Here is a 15,962-nt window from a genome sequence, read left to right on the forward strand (position 1 = left end):
ATTTCTTGAGAAACTGGAAAGAACAAACTAACCAAAACTGACTAAATTTAACAAATCATGCATTCATGAAGGTTATAATGTCTGGTTTTTGTTGAAAGCATTTTAGAGACGTGTTCTTGGTCTTCATGGTCTGTCGTCTACAGGCTGCAGTTTATGGTGCTGCGGGTAGCTATTTCTAATATGTAGTCTACCCCTATTGATATAGCATTGTTTCAGCTACCCGTGCCTAATAAACTGGCAACTGAGAGTATGATATTCCTATCACCATGCATAGCCTTCATTTATGTACACAGACAAGCCTCCAACAGCTGGAGGCTCAAAGAACAGTATCTGGGTTGGGCAAAATATAACATGAGCAAACAGTACACATACTGACTGACCTGGCAAGCTTTTTGCAACTCTGGGTGTCACAATGTCATGACTGCCTTAGCCAAACACATAATAATAAAGAGCTTTATTCTACATGGTCTTTGTGGTTATATATACATTGATAGAAAACCACACAAAAATATATTCTATGATGATAGCAGTCATTTGTAATTATTTGGTTGTCTAGTCTCGCCATTGTTACTGAGAGCTGAGATTATCCAATTATGGCAATCTTGAATAATTGGGACTATTCTATTCAATATTTAAAACCACATTTACCGCATACTATCAGTTAGGTCATTAATGTTTCCTTTGGGAATAAAAAATAACAGATAACTTCAATTTTAATGTTGCACAAACAACTGTAAATTAAACTTTACACACAAGTAGACATTTTAATATCTAAAAATACTTTCACACATTAAAAAAATCAATCTCTACATGTCATGTTTTTATATTACAATTTCTCCATAGCAGGAAATTGCTTTTCCTGAGGTTGAGACCAGTGAATCTAGCTGAACTCAACGCAACACTTGTGACTGGGCGTCTCTGTAGCACCACAGAGCTTCATTAATAATGGTATGATGTGGTATGCGAGTTCAATTGATTGTTCAGCCCTAGTCGAAGCATTGGGTCAGCAACGCAGTGATATTCAGTTTTCATATCACACAACTCCACACCAGAGCAAGTACTTTCAATACGCAGTGTGAGTGTTGCATTTTGTTTTGCATTGGGTATCTGTAGTGCTGCATTCTGAAAGGTTTGGCTTCATCTTGCATTAATGAACAATCACAGTTTTCATGCTAGGTTTATGTTTCAGAAAGGCTACAAGCATTCAGTAAAACTTTCCACATTAATCATCTCTCGTGAGTTTAGCTCTCAATCTATCTTTTGGAACTGCGAGCCAGCGGGCCAGCAGAATGATGTCGCTGGGACCATGTTTTATCATGGAGCTAGAGAAGGGTGTGAGAAAATACGTCAATAAGTCAATCAATTAAATCTGGAAAGACATTTAGGCACTGATCTGATGAGTTTGTGAAGTGCAGCTATAAAATAAGATTTAGTGTTCATATCACCAAAATGTGCATGCAACCAGTAATACAAAGTGCACTGGTCACACACCCATCGGCCCTTATCATATTCATGTGATCACAGATCAATGATGTAAGAGAAGAGCTAAAGGTAACAATGCTGATGAATTTTAGTGCACCCAAACTACAGGGACATGTTTTCTGCTTACCCAGTTTTAGTTTTAGTTTTAGATCTCTGCCTTCAAGATGTTTGCTGCCAAGCCATTATACTGCAAGGTAACACTTTATATTAAGGCGCACATATTCACCAACTAGTTGCTTATTAGCATGCATATTAGTAGCATACTTGAACTTTTTCAGTCATTATACAGCACATTAATGTCATATTCTGGGGGTTAGGTTGATTAAGAGTCAGGGTTAAGGTTAGGCTAATAAGATCGGCACTCATGTACAATAACTTCCTTACCTACTATCAACCAGCAGCAATTAGGAGGATATTGAGTGAAAACTCTGAGTTAATGGCCTAGTAGTTGTAGAATATTGTTATGCAGAACATGCATTAATAGGTGCTTTAGAATGACTAATAAAGAGTCAATATGCTACATGCTAAAGTGCACGGTATCAAGCAACTAGTAAGCAAGCGAGGTTGGAATGTTATTATAACAATGTTGTTTCCTCAGTTAATGCTTTAAGTATGTGACCACACAACATACAGCATGTCAAAGAGCAGCATCAAAGAGTTACATTGACTGGTGTTAGAACAAATTAAATTGTAGGCCCAATATAAAGTATCGTGTTCTCCAAATGTACATGCTTAGCTGCCTTACTGTATTGAGCAAGCCATTCAGAGCAGAGAAGGCCAATCCGATGGAAAGCTGAACTTCATGCTGTGTCAGCAACACTTACATTTTGAACTGCAACAATATGCAAGACCCAGCAGGACAGCTTGATGAGAACATGCTGCTGCTTGACAAGACATATTAATCATGAATGTGAGATAAGCTGCACTCACAGTTTCAGTTTACTAAAGTAAACTTATTTCCACATCTCTGCTGTGAGTGTGGAGCAACACACTGCAAAGTGTTGTCTCCTGGAGATACTTGATGTGGACTGAGGTGGTGTGATGTAAGTTTGTAGCTCCGATTGCATATACACGTTTCTGTGAGCAGATCAGATGCTGGCTTAGAAAGCTGCATGTGATTCTCAGCCTAATAAAAATATTTAATAAAGTGGATAACCTGCTTCTCACTACAATCTAGTGTGTGTGGGACTTTGATAGATCGATGTCACAGTCTGAGGTCGGTAACGTTTGCCCAAACGAATGAACTGTCAACCGCCAACTTTTACATGTCGTTTCCAAACGAATGAATGAATGGAAGGAGATGAGTTTACAATGCTTCCAAAGAGTCCCCCGGCCTAACTAAGCATAAATAAAAGTTGTTCATAGTCTAGACACTTCCAAATGGCAATAAAATAGCTGTATGAAACTATTTAACAGCACAGCAATGCCATATGCCATGTTTCCCCTGAACTGAGCTGTCACCTGAGTGCCGACAAAACGTTAAGTTACTACTAGCATTAGCATACTAGCTTCGTACAGAAACACACGCAGAATGATATATAAACACACTGCTGGTGTGTTTTCAAAACAGGAAAACACACTGAAAAGATTGGTCTTAAAAACGTCTAACAACAGCCTAGCTGGTTTTAGTGTGTCTAGGGTGTCACTCCATTTCCATTAGCTAATGTCCAGTGAGCTAGCTAACTGCAAGCTAACAGTTGCTAGCTAAGCAGCTAGCCTGACAGGCCTGTCGTGTTTCTCCAGGCAGCAGTTGTAACAGGCGTTGAAAACTAGTACATAACAGACTGAGGCGAAGTTTTTCTGACTTCATCTGAAAGCAGTTCGTCGTAACATGAGCTCAGAGGTTGTGCATTTACCTGCTGGGATGTGAGCTCTACATGCAAGGCTCGGGATGATGAAGCTCCAGAGTTGACAGAGGCGGCGGGGATGGCGAGAACCCGACCGGTGATGGAGTTCATCCTCCTGTCGGCATCTAGCGGGTCCCCCTCATTCAACAAAACATCCCATCCACGACATCCAGGACGCTCTGTTTAAAGTTTACGAAGCTCCAGGCAACCGCCAGAGACATGCAGACACGGTTCCTTGTGTGTGTGAAGTGCTACAACAGCTGTCAGCTAACCAACGGGACGTAAACAAAGTACAGGCTATTTTGCTACACTTGGTTCGGAAATCCGTCTCCGGTTGGGAGGCGCGACATCTAGGCTGCTGATTGGCTGAAAATCACGTATGTCATGTAAAGGCGGTACCTCAAACGGAAAAGCCGTGTTACTATTGGTTGTATTGTCTGTTTATCTTCCAAGATGGGGCGGGCGTCCGTTGAAATCTGTCAAAGCTGCAAAATATGAGGAAGTTGCATAGCACAGCGTGACATGCGGGTGACAGTAAACGGTGACATCCAGGCCGTTTCCCACTGATATTTTTCATTAGAGCTAATACAGAAAGTGACGAAAACAATTCAGATTGATAGTACAGATTCTCCCAGGGCATCTCGTCAACCTTATGTCATTGATCTCAAAGTAAACAAACAAGCCATAAACCAACAGTGGATAAAAGGGTCAGCTTCAGTGACATTACTGAGCGCGAAATATCTGATCAATAATCTCCGAATTCTTTTGCTTATTTGGAATGACTTTCTGTGCACAAGACCACAGTAACCTTAAATTATTCCTCATTTAGCAGCAGAAGAAAGAAAAAAAAAAAACCTAGGAGGCCCCTGGATGGCAAGGATAGAAGTATGAACACTTTCTGAATTAAGTAAAGTAGCAGTACCACAGTGTAAAAATATTCCATAGCAAGTAGAGGTCCTGCATCCAAGTTACACTTAAGTAAAAGTACAGAGGTATTATGAGCAAAATGAAATAAAAAATAAAAGTACTCTTAATGCAAGTGACCCCATTCACAGCATTACGATATATCAGGCTCTCTCTCTCTCTCTCTCTCTCTCTCTCTCTCTCTCTCTGTGTGTGTGTGTGTGTGTGTGTGTGTGTTTTACTGGCTTACATTATTGGATTGTTATTATTGATGCATTAACTTAATGCAATGTTGTAGTTAACGTTGCAGTCCAGGTCGATCCAATTAGGCAATAGCTTATCACATATAACAAACTGATGGTATTTTTTGCATGGAAAATGTGACTGCAATTTAGCATGTACCTACAGATGTCAGATGAATGTAGTGTTGTAAAAGTATAATGGCTATGTTTGAAATGTAGAAGTATTGAATAGTATAATGTGGAAGTACTCAATGACAAGCATGTTAGAATTGAACTAAAGCACAGAACTTGAGTAAATGTGCTTCACTTTCCACCACTACTGGATACAAAGCTCCCTCTACATTTAAGCAGTAATAGGTTTACTCCACTATGACTGATTTCGTAAGTCTTCATCGTCTGAGCCCTAACTGCAGAATATTGAGCCACCATCAGGGGGCAGCAGCAGAAACCTCGAGGAGTTTGATTTGCACAGGGTCAATGAACTTAACACAAAGTATTGATTGCTTTCTGCTGGAATACTCTGCCATGCGTATTTATCAAAGGCCCTGCATGTTTTGACAAATGGCTTGTTAGTGTACAAAATAAGTTCTCAAAAAGCATTAATGCTGCAATCAGGTTGTCCTAATATTTTTTGTATCGAACATTTTCTTATCAACATTGGCGAGTTTCCAGCATTTTTGAGTATTTCCATTTTCTACTACTTCATACTTACAACTGTGGAAAATGACCTTGATTCATCTGGAATATTTCCATTTGATGGAATATTGCTTAGTTTTTCTGTGTTTACGGCTTGTAATTTCACATATAATGTAACTTCAATACAAAGTACTGCATACTTCATACTGTGGTATAAATTACTTTAACAGCCTTGTAGCCACTTTAGGGGGACTTTGTACGTTTAAGCCTGAACATGTGCCACAATGCATTATCAAACGGCTGTCTTTGGAGTAAATCTGAGAAAAAGCTGTAGCATCAGAAATATCTCAAAGTGATGGATAAACTATGTCCAAAAACAAGACGCAAAAACACACACATCTCCTTCTGAAAACATACAAAAGTTTAATTTAAATATTGGCAGACAGAGGATGCCATTCATCATCTAGACAGGTCTGTTTATTTCTTGCAAATTTCTTGCACATGGATTACACTGCTCTTTATAAGAAGTCACAATGGTCAAGAAAATTGTTCTTCAAATGACAATTTTATAACTTACCACCCACCAACATGACACAAACCTATGTTGATATATTCTATACTCACATAGTCTTATTTTACAAAAGTACCAGTGACACCCTCAAACATAATACCAGTAATAAGACTGGTATAATCCCTTCCTTTTCGATCATCACCCATTACATGGTTACCCAGAGATCCACTGTATACTGGAATCATCAAACATCCAAGTGAAACTTAATATTCCTCAATTGCAGCTCAAAACTTTCCAAAATGCTTGAACACACAAGACATCACTGTAGTTTTTGTTGCATAGGCAAAGACATCGATCCAGACCTGGACACCAATAGGACATGAAAGGGAAATCAAACCAAGCAGCACAATGACCATCTTGGAAAATTCTCATATCAAAAGGCATTTTTCTTGAGACAAAAACTTCTGAAGGTAATCAACAATACAGAAAGTGCATCAGAAATATTCATTGAGGGACAGGCACTAAAACAGGCTTTTTCCTCGCTACTGAATACAATTAATACTTTATGGCATTCACAGGCACATGTGTATTGTGCATTCACAATATAGATCCACTCTGTAGAATTCCTTCACTTTCATACATCTGTGGAGACAACGTAGGTCTTTGGCTCAATTAATCTTTGGGCTTATTATCCCAATAATAAAGTGGTAAGTTCCATTTGCATTGTTTGTGCATTTAGCTAGTAGGATCTTAAAGAGCTTAGGGAGAATTACATGGATGCATGAGTGAAAGAAAACATTGGCACTTTGTTTAAATCCTGCATGTTACCTTCTAGCTCCATCTAGTGGAACTGACCCCCCTCTGCACAGATGGGACAGTCCAAGCTTGATGCCCTCATTAAGAAATGTCAAAAAAAAAAAAAAAACACAAGGCACGCTTTTTGATGTGGGATTTGGTGCAACTTTGTCCAACCGAGACTAACATGAGTTTATGCATGTGTGTGTTTTTGTGTGTGTGTGCATGTTTGAGTCAATCCAGAGGGCAAAGGTTTCTTTAGCAAACGTGCTCATGTGTAGAGTTTGCAGTCCAGAGATAATCCAAACCGGGCACCAAGATTGGACAGGGACAGGGTGGGTAAGGGGGCGGGGGAGGTCTGAAGATGCTGCCACAGTTCAGAGCTTCAACAGGGCCCTCTCATCCCTTCACTGGATGTACAGGACGTCGCTTTCTTTCAGGCCAAACCGGGTCTTGTACTTGTCAAAAAGGCCCTGGAGGGACCTGATGTACATTGAGTGGTACAGATCCACCATCTCCTCTGTTGGATCCTCAATTTTTGGCACGGTGATCGGCTCGCCAACTATAACAGAGCAGGAGAGGATTAAACTAAAAAACTAGAATCTTCAGTGTTCACCATTCATACACTCATGAAACAAATACTGACTTTGTCTGTTCTGTTAATCTGTTCAGAGTTTGTTGCAGTAGAGTATTGGAGGACAGTTGACATTTTAAAGATAACCCTAATTTGTACCTTTCTGAATCACACTGACCAAACATTAGCAGACAAACTTGCCTATGGTGGTGATAGGCTTGCAATAAGGCACGATGCCCCAGGAGTTTCCAAAGAAGAGGCCACATCCATGAAAAAGGCACGGGGCAAAGCCTAAGATCTTCTGTAACCTCCTTTGCACAGTTCTCCAGTAGGTCCCCTCCTCAAAGATCACCTGCTTGTAGACGTCGTTCTCTCCAAAGGAATACACGGGAACCAGGTCAGACCTGAGGAAACACAGAGCAGGTAACTCAACTCAGAATGTACATCTCCAAAAATGTTGCTAAACAGAAACAGCAGATGTGAACAGATTTCTGCAATAAACCAACAAATAAGTGAGTAAAACATTTAATGTAATATAAAAAAAAGTGTCTAATGGTGGAGACTCAATAAATGTAAAGCAATATAATGCTTCTAACAAGGATAATGTCTATTTAACCCAAACTTGGCAGACTTGTTATGTCACTTTTATATAACCTTAATTTTAACCGTCGATATTTTTACTGTTATATTACATAATGTGTCCTAACATCTTAGTCATAATAAGGGCTACCCTGGCTTTGAAGTCAATTTACACTCAATGACTCACTCTTACTTTCATGATGGCTCACTATCATTTATGGATGTGTTTCATACTGTCCATTAACCAGTCCTTGCATACAGCAGTGTCTACACCAACGGTTCCCAAGATTTTTTGGCTTGTGGCCCTTCAAAACAATACAGAGTCACTTCATGACCCCTCCTCAATGGTTACATATTTCTGTGAGCTCTGAGCACTTCAAAAGTAACTTATTATTTCCTCCTCAGACTATTTCTTTGGAATACTGTTTCAAGACCTGCCGAGATAAAACAATCTAGTATCTTACAAGAAATAAGAAAAGAAAAAACAAAAACAAAAAACTGAACATGCGTCAAATCCAAGTCATAAAATTTCCAGAAAGCGAACTCAAAGTGACCTCAACTCACAGTCCGGGCTTAGTTCAGCTGGAATGCTAACCTAGTTGTTATGAATTAAGTTCTGCATAACTGCATGTCTTTTCTAGCGAGTGCTAAGCTTCTTTGGACAAGGTGCCCCCTGAGATCCACAGGGATATCTGAGAAGGAATCAGGCTTGTTGGGGTCAGCGAGACAAACTGGGTCCACTTCCCCTCCAGTTTGTTGTAGTGATTAATGCACGGCGGAGCACAGCCCAATGCCAGCTCACACAGTCTGACCCTTCCAAAAGGGTGCTGCAGGCCATAAAGAGCTTTTGGTAATGCTCCCTGTGAGGTCACTTCCACCCTTTCTATGAGTAATAATTGAGGGTTTATTCAAAACAATGAGTCACTGCAGCCCTGAGAATGATATGTTCACACTCAAAACAGATTTGGCCAAGCCTGTGTTTAGTTGCTGTAACTGCACGTGTCTTTGTGTGTGAATGTTGTGCAGCCAGCTCACCCTTTCTGCAGGGCCAGCCTCACAAAACCTTTACGGTTCTTCAGGGTGACAGAATTCATGCCGGGAGTACACTGCAGAGACTCGGCTGCTCCTCCGACAACGATGACCACAGCATTTCCCATCCCGTTACGTGACAGCAGGTAGTCGATGGAGTTCCTGTTCACTGGACAGATACCTGAGAGGGAAAAAAAGATGTGGAAAGATGATTCAAATTGCAGTTAAGTTGTGCACAAGTGAGAATACAATCGACTTTTCAGTGAAGTAGGAGATGTCTCAAGATAACCCACAGATGTTGTTATGAGCGGTTTCATGTAGGAACTAATTTTCTTTCTACCAAGCTACACCCACCAGACGTATCTCTGCACAGAAGGAACTCTGTGGAACTCTGTCTGCTCATGGATGAGGGGCTTGTGCTCGTGACATCACGGGATGTGAACATTAATGTCCTCCTTGGCTGAGCTGTAACATTACCTATCAGTATTGGCTAGATATAAACTAATCTCCACAAGATAGAGTCAGGCTAGGGTTAGTGGAGTAGATGCACACTTCTGCACAGTGATACGGTTGATGGGTATAACTGCAAGGTCTGTGAGTTATCTTGAGTTACCAGGTCATGATTTCTGTTAAGAGACAGCAATGCCATCTAGCTCCATTACATTTGAGAGAAGCTTTACAGCTGAGATCTCCAGAAGTCGGCAACTCACACCCAAACAATCCAGTAGGATAAACAGCAGTATAGGCAAGAGGAGAAATAAAAAAAAAAAAGATTTCGGGGTGAACTGTCCCTTTAAGGATGAGCAAAATCTCATCTACTGCATCTGAAAATAAAAGCATTGCTTCAAAAAAAAAAATAAAAAGAAAGGGAAAAAAAGAAAGAATTGATTTTACAGATAAAAATGTTGCATCACACATTAGAGCAAAAAAAAAAAAAAAGGTCACAGAAAGTCCTGTGAGGGCTGTTTGCACGTGAAACATTTTGAAATAATTTGTAAAATAACCTATAATGACCTACAGCATGTGCATACAATATCTATGGGCAAAGATGAAGCCTGAACAGCAAACAGCCCTTCAGAACAGAACAGCTCTATCAAGTCAGTGCACTCAGCAGATTCAAGTAAACAGAAGCGATTTCAGCTGTACAACAGGACAAAGGTCCATTCTCCAACAGATACAGCTATCGACTTTATCAGACATTACAAGGCTCTGTGACTTTTCACGTCATCTCACCTCCAGACATCAGGTAGTCTCGAAGGACGGGCAAGCGGAAGTTTCCTGCCAGGGTTGCCAGGGAAGGCTTGATGCCTGGGAATTTCTTGGAGAAGCCTGTGGCCTCTGTCCCAAAGTTGCAGAAAGCACCGAAACAGAAGATGCCGTGGGGATGGTAGCCAAATATGTAGTTCCGGTTGGGCAGCAGGTTGTGGGTTTTAATTAGCTGGAGGACAATAGCACAAAGAGGACCAGTGTAAGGCTGATTTCCATATGAGGGGCACACTGCTAGACTGGGAACATCTGATAGGAGAAATGTCATGTGACCAATATGGCTGAAAGGCTTGAGAACAGAAGCCAATTCCATACTGAACACTGATTATACACAGTAAAAACTACACTTTATTCTAATCTCAGGCTTGGTGTTGTACCATTTCCTGTCTGGTTGATTTTATTCTGCATCTTTGATTTTCTGCTCATTTTGTGTACATTGTTTTTGAGAGGAGTTGCACAAATAAACTAAAATTAAATAATAAAATTATGAATAATATCATTGTAACCTTCACAGTCAACTACATTTTGAAGTTCATATGCAAATAAAAAAAAAAAAATCAACATTTTTTACTGTTATATACTGAGAGGAAATGATGTCACTGCATGTTGTTGGCTACAACTAATGATTATTTTAATTGTTAATCCACAGATTATTTTCTTGGTTGATTGATCCATCAATCGCTTGGTCTATAAAATATAGTGAAAGATGCACAGCTTCATGCATACTGCAGCTACCCCTTTAATTGTACACCAGGGAGTATCTATATACATGGATATGTTTACATATATGAATACAGTTTATTACTTTTGTTACTTTTCCTGTGTGAACGTGATACATACTCAAGGCTGGCTTAGAATTAGTCCATGGTATTTGGGACACAGTTTGTGTTTTAGTAAAACTAGGACATCCTTATCAGCTCAAACCTGACATGACTCTCCTCTGTCTGCTAATGTACCGCCATAAAAGCCAGTTAACACGTCGTCAGCATTATTTTAACCTCTTGATCTCATGTTGGAAATTATGAAACTGCAGAATCTCACAGAAACTGCACTGTAGACTTAGATCCATCACAATGTGTACACAAAGCTCCCTTAGTAGCTGGTCAAACACAAGAGTTGCATAACCACATTAGCAAAGGAAATCACATTCAAGATCCCCATAGTACCGCAAGGACTCCACCTGGCATGGCAGATGTAAAGGGGTCACAGTGGGGCCGAGGGAGATGCACGCAGCATTTAACAGCTTGTATAGTTAGAGGAGACAGTAAAGAGATGGAGGCTGGACAAGATTGAATGGTTAGTGTAAAAAAAAGCACACATATTACAGAAGGGTCTTTGTTTCCTGTGTTGAGGCATACGTGCGCAGACATTCATTTAACTGTTTTCATAACAGTCACACTTCTTACAATCCTCTCTTTGATTTTAAAGTTGGTTCGCACTTTGACCTGTTGGCTTCCAACTCACACAAATAATAGCCATACAGTACGTTCATGATAAATGGAGAACGCTCGCCCTACAATCAGTTTATGCCCCTGCAGATATATTCTGGTTATCCTGAGCTATGAGGCAGTAAAAGAGCCACTTAATACACCTGTAATTGATTTATTTAACTCTACAAGAGATGAACTTTCATCTATAGACTCAGCCTGTGTCAGAAGCTGATAACTAACATTTCAACACTGACAGAAAGTTAAAAGTCTGCAGCTGTCTTGCAGCAATATACATAATTAAAAGTTTTCTTGAAGAGAAATGAGAGAGTGGCCTGGTGACAAGAGAATGATCTTATCAACCCACTGAGACAAACAAACAGCTACTTAGTACACACAGAGCAGATCAATGTGATGAACAAAGTTCAGCTGCAAAAAGTAGGACATCAAATTGCTCCCCCTGAGTTAGACAGCCATCTTTTCTTTCTTCCCTCTGTACTGTAAATATGCTCATCAACACCTGAACAGACCATTTCTCCTTACTGATGGGTTTTAGAGTGAAACAAAATCAGTCAGTTTTCTTTGATAACACGAGCAGCACACTTAGTCAAGAAATGATGGAATCAGACTAGCTGAATGACAGCCTGTGTTTCATTAGCACTGTGAGAGGCAAACGAAAGATAAAGCAGGAATACGCATTAGATCTGACAAACATTCAATCCCATCTTTTTTACAGGGATCAGTTTTGTTTGATAGAGCAAGAACGCTGTCTGCTTGAACTGGGCCTGCAACTAACAATTAAAAAAAAAATCTATTGTTTCATCTCTAAAATGACACAAAATATTGAAAAATGTCCATCACATTATTCCTCTGTCTTAGGTGATGGGATAAATTGACTTGTTTTGTCCAAAGCAAAAAAATATTTAGTTTACAATGATACAAATCAAAGAAAAGCCACAAATGATCTTAATCGAGAAGCTGGAAGAGAGCATGTTCCAACAACTAACTGGTCAGTAGGGTTGCTAACTGCTTTTGTGGAGATCCACTTATTGATTACTCAACTAATGATTGCAGCGCTGATCTACAAAAGTGATGATTCAATAAAATCCTTTTACAGCTGATGGAATCATGCAGGCAATCTCATAGTACACATATCCTCCCTTTAAACACACCCCAGCCTTGACTTTCGACTTCTTCACCGACAGACGAGTCGCACACGGCTGCTGTACAGTGTATGCAGTGTGTGTGTGCGTGCGTGCGTGCGTGTGATTGTGCGCGTTCCAGCTTGCGATAACGCTTTGTCCTATACTCTGACCCGGGGCTGCCCTCTCATCTTAAGATTCAGTGGGGGAATACCTGACAGCAAAACAAGCTTCGCACTGCTCCTTAGCTCATCAGGCAGGGCAAAGTCTAAAGCTCTCACCAACATCACCCCCTCATCATAATCAACATGAGACAGGGAACAGCTTGGAGACTAGCTGATACCCGATCCACCCCGATAAGCTTATCTATAATGCCAAACCTATGCACAAATGGAAATCAGTGAACTAGTTAAATCATACGATACAATAACTATCCTAAGCAAGAGTTATAAGTAATAAGTGTAAATTATGTGTGATAGGAACAAAATGCACACATTTTCCTGGTTCATTTCTACTTTTCCTCTACTGTTCTCCTGATGTTTCAAGGTTAGGTTTGGTAAATTAACAACAGTACACCAACAAACTGACAGAGTTACCTACCCTGATTGGGAAGTAGTCTCTGAAATATGTCCACACGGTCCAGCTTCTCACCCAAGAGGACCTCCTGCCACCTGAGGAGAACATTGCGGATTAGGAATCCCTTAATCACATCAAAACTAGAGCTACAACTAACAATTATTTTCACTAGCGACTTATCTGAGCCCAGACTGACCTCTTAAAATTGGTTTGTTTTACTTAACCATTACACATTTATCACACTTGCTACTTAATTTTCTGTTGATGGGCTAATTGTGTTAGCACAATTGAAAAACCGCGTAAGTAAATACATCAATAGTGTTGAAAAATTTGTACAGAATGTCTGTGGACATTTTTATGAGAATCCATTCAGCAGTTGTTGAGATACATCAGTCACACTGATAGCAGGGCTGAAAACAGCCCGTATCACCTTCTCTGAATCAGCACAAAGCGTGACCTCTCTGGCAGAAACAATTTAAGAAGTAAACACTCTAAACATTCAGCAGTCACTGTCTGTGCTAATCATTACATGACCAATGGTTAGATCATCATCAGACCAGTTGTTTTTCTTCACAGAGGAGTCAAAATTGAACTATTAGGCAATAGTTCAACTAATTGCTGATAGGCATCTTTAATGTCTTGCCTTCTTTCGGGGTGTTCCAGTCAACGATGAGCCATGCAGTGTAAATGGCAGCAATAAGCCAGCAGTCGGTGCAGAACATGTAGATCAGCAGCACAGTGCAGGCAGCACCTTGAGGGACGGAGGGGAGACAGTACAATCAAGCATTTCAATAGAAATGATTGTCATTATTAAATACAGACAAATCAATTACCTAAAATTTGACAGACTATATTGTGTCCAAGGCTGGAAGAAAGAAGTCAGAGATCTGACCACCTTCTCATGAGACTATATGTTGACTCTACTAGGTTTGTTTTTTTTGTTTTTTTTTTGCTTTCTTATGGCTTAAGTGAAATGCACAGCGGCACCCACATACAAAACCACTCACTCACTCACTCACTCACTCACCCATGGCTAAGAAGGAGATGACCCACTGCAGCACAGATATGACCTGCAGATGTTTTTCCATCTTGGATCTGCAGGGCCAGAATGCAGAGGGCAGGTCCTGCAGGGCAGAGAGGATGCTGGAGCCAGTGCCTGGAGACGAAAAGGTACAAGATGAGACAACGCAGCGTTAAAGGAGTTTATCAAAACTGTGTGGGTGGATTATTGACGACACAGTTACAGAAATTGAAACAGATGAGGAAGAGAGGCATTTGATGCTAAATCAAACTGAAAAGATACAGTTAACACACCCCTAGTTGTAATACCTTCCTATTCTTAAACCAATCCAAAGATGGACAAACAAAGTAGAGATTAATGATTTCCTAGAACACAGTCAAACCATGCTACCAAGAGGCCTACACCAACATCGATTTCAGCCAAGCCACAGCGTCTCTGCTACTCACCAGCTCTTTTCAGTCACCAGCCCATAAAAGTGAAGCCTCGCAATTACATATGAGGAGAGCGTGAGCGAAGGGGGAGCGTAAAGTAACAAACACATTAAGAGCGACTAAAGCTAGTCAAGCTCATACCGATGAGAGCCAATAAGAAGGAAGATCTCTCCTCTCGGAAAGCACTGTCGTCTAATCCCATGTGTGCACACTGAAAATAACCCAGCACCAGGCTGCTGGTTGGAATTACCTGTAAACTATGATGCTATGACTCCTTAAAGGCTATCACTGCTTGAACCAGTGCCAGTGACTGATGGAGAGACGGATAGTTGGCCAGGATTTAACCTGTGATGGCTAATTCTGACAGTATGTGTTCAAACTGGTCACCAGACAGAGGAGTACACAGACACTATCAGGCGGTGCAGATGAAGTACAGGTGGTGTGTTTGTCTGTGAAACACCATCCTGTGGCTGATATGAGTACAGTGCTTCATGGCTTAAATGTTCAGCTTTAGGAAATGAGCTGCTGAGCTGTCCTTATCATTTATTTGTATAGAATTTCAAATCAATCACTAATTCACATTTGGGTCATTCTTTCATTTAGCCTAAAATTTTAATTTCAGTTGACTTCAACTGCAGTGAAATGCAAAACCCGCAGCCAGATGACTGGTTAGGGACAGGTGAAGTTGCTTGACATACTCCTGGATGCATGCTCTCCACATATGTTTTAAAATCTACATATATCTGTAATCCTGTCATCGTAAGATGGGACCCCTCCTCTGGTGACCTTCCTGAAGTTTCTTCCACTTTTTTCCCCATTAAAAGGGTTTTCAGGGGAGCTTTACCTCACCTGAATGGATGGTCTAAAGACAGGAGATGTGGCATGCTGCACAGATTGTAAAGCCTCCTGAGACACATTGCGATTTTCTGATGTTTGAATTAGCTGGATGAATAAAGTTGACTTAAGTACTGATAGCACTCGACTTGGAAGCAGCTCATTGTGAACTATCTTTCATATCCTTTAGTGTCACCTACAGCAGGACATGCGGCATCTTTCTAATTCATGAAAGACATGAGATCATGACTTTAAAAAAAAAATCGTATATACTTTTTACAATTTCGAAAATGTTTTGAGTTTTTTGACAGTTTTCTATTCTATTTCTGCAGAACTCCCCATAGACTATTTCTGCTATAATAATAACAATTTGAGGCGTAAGTTTGGTTTGAATGAGCAGCAGGTGCTAGAAAGTAAAGCACAGCGTGACAGATCAAATCTAACCCGTGGTGTGTGTGTTCATGTCTTTCTGACCTCTTCCAGGAACTCTGATTTGTTTGACCAACTCTGCTTTTTTTGCTCCAGGTGGCCCCTTGTTCCACTTCTCAATCCAAAAAAAAAAAAAAAAACGTCTTACCTTTGAGGACGCCGGAGTAGGCAGCAAGAATGGTCTTCATGCTTGAGGCTTCTTGGACGGTGAGGGTGCCCGAAGGAGAAATCTCAGATG

General features: G+C 40.5%; 2 protein-coding genes across 3 annotated transcripts in view; both read right to left on the minus strand.

Moving 5' to 3' along the window:
• The window catches only part of uvrag (UV radiation resistance associated gene), a 79,803-nt gene extending 76,161 nt beyond the window's left edge, over positions 1-3,642 (minus strand). Inside the window, exon 1 of one of the 2 annotated variants that reach the window (XM_076751002.1) lies at positions 3,339-3,642. In XM_076751002.1, the coding sequence (XP_076607117.1) occupies positions 3,339-3,440 (102 nt within the window). In that variant the 5' untranslated portion in view covers positions 3,441-3,642. The remainder of the gene's footprint in view (positions 1-3,338) is intronic. The other variant, XM_076751004.1, reaches the window with a different exon arrangement.
• A 2,620-nt stretch (positions 3,643-6,262) lies between these two features.
• dgat2 (diacylglycerol O-acyltransferase 2) lies at positions 6,263-15,962 on the minus strand. The gene is made up of 8 exons (XM_076750709.1): positions 15,873-15,962; positions 14,037-14,165; positions 13,653-13,760; positions 13,034-13,104; positions 9,832-10,036; positions 8,605-8,779; positions 7,192-7,394; positions 6,263-6,978 (listed from the first exon to the last, which is right to left on the minus strand). The coding sequence occupies exons 1-8, from the start codon at positions 15,910-15,912 to the stop codon at positions 6,824-6,826; spliced, it is 1,086 nt and encodes a 361-aa protein (XP_076606824.1). The 5' UTR covers positions 15,913-15,962; the 3' UTR covers positions 6,263-6,823.

Source organism: Chaetodon auriga, chromosome 15 (genome assembly GCF_051107435.1).
Source record: "Chaetodon auriga isolate fChaAug3 chromosome 15, fChaAug3.hap1, whole genome shotgun sequence".
Classification (NCBI taxonomy): Eukaryota; Metazoa; Chordata; class Actinopteri; order Chaetodontiformes; family Chaetodontidae; genus Chaetodon; species Chaetodon auriga.

Coding starts and splice junctions, on each gene's coding strand:
- dgat2 (XM_076750709.1), bottom strand. CDS start 15,912: ATGAAGACCATTCTTGCTGCCTACTCCGGCGTCCTCAAAG. Junction 13,761..14,036: donor CATCTCCTTCTTAGCCATGG/GTGAGTGAGTGA, acceptor CCGTCCCTCAAG/GTGCTGCCTGCACTGTGCTG. Junction 13,105..13,652: donor CTGGAACACCCCGAAAGAAG/GCAAGACATTAA, acceptor TGTTCTCCTCAG/GTGGCAGGAGGTCCTCTTGG.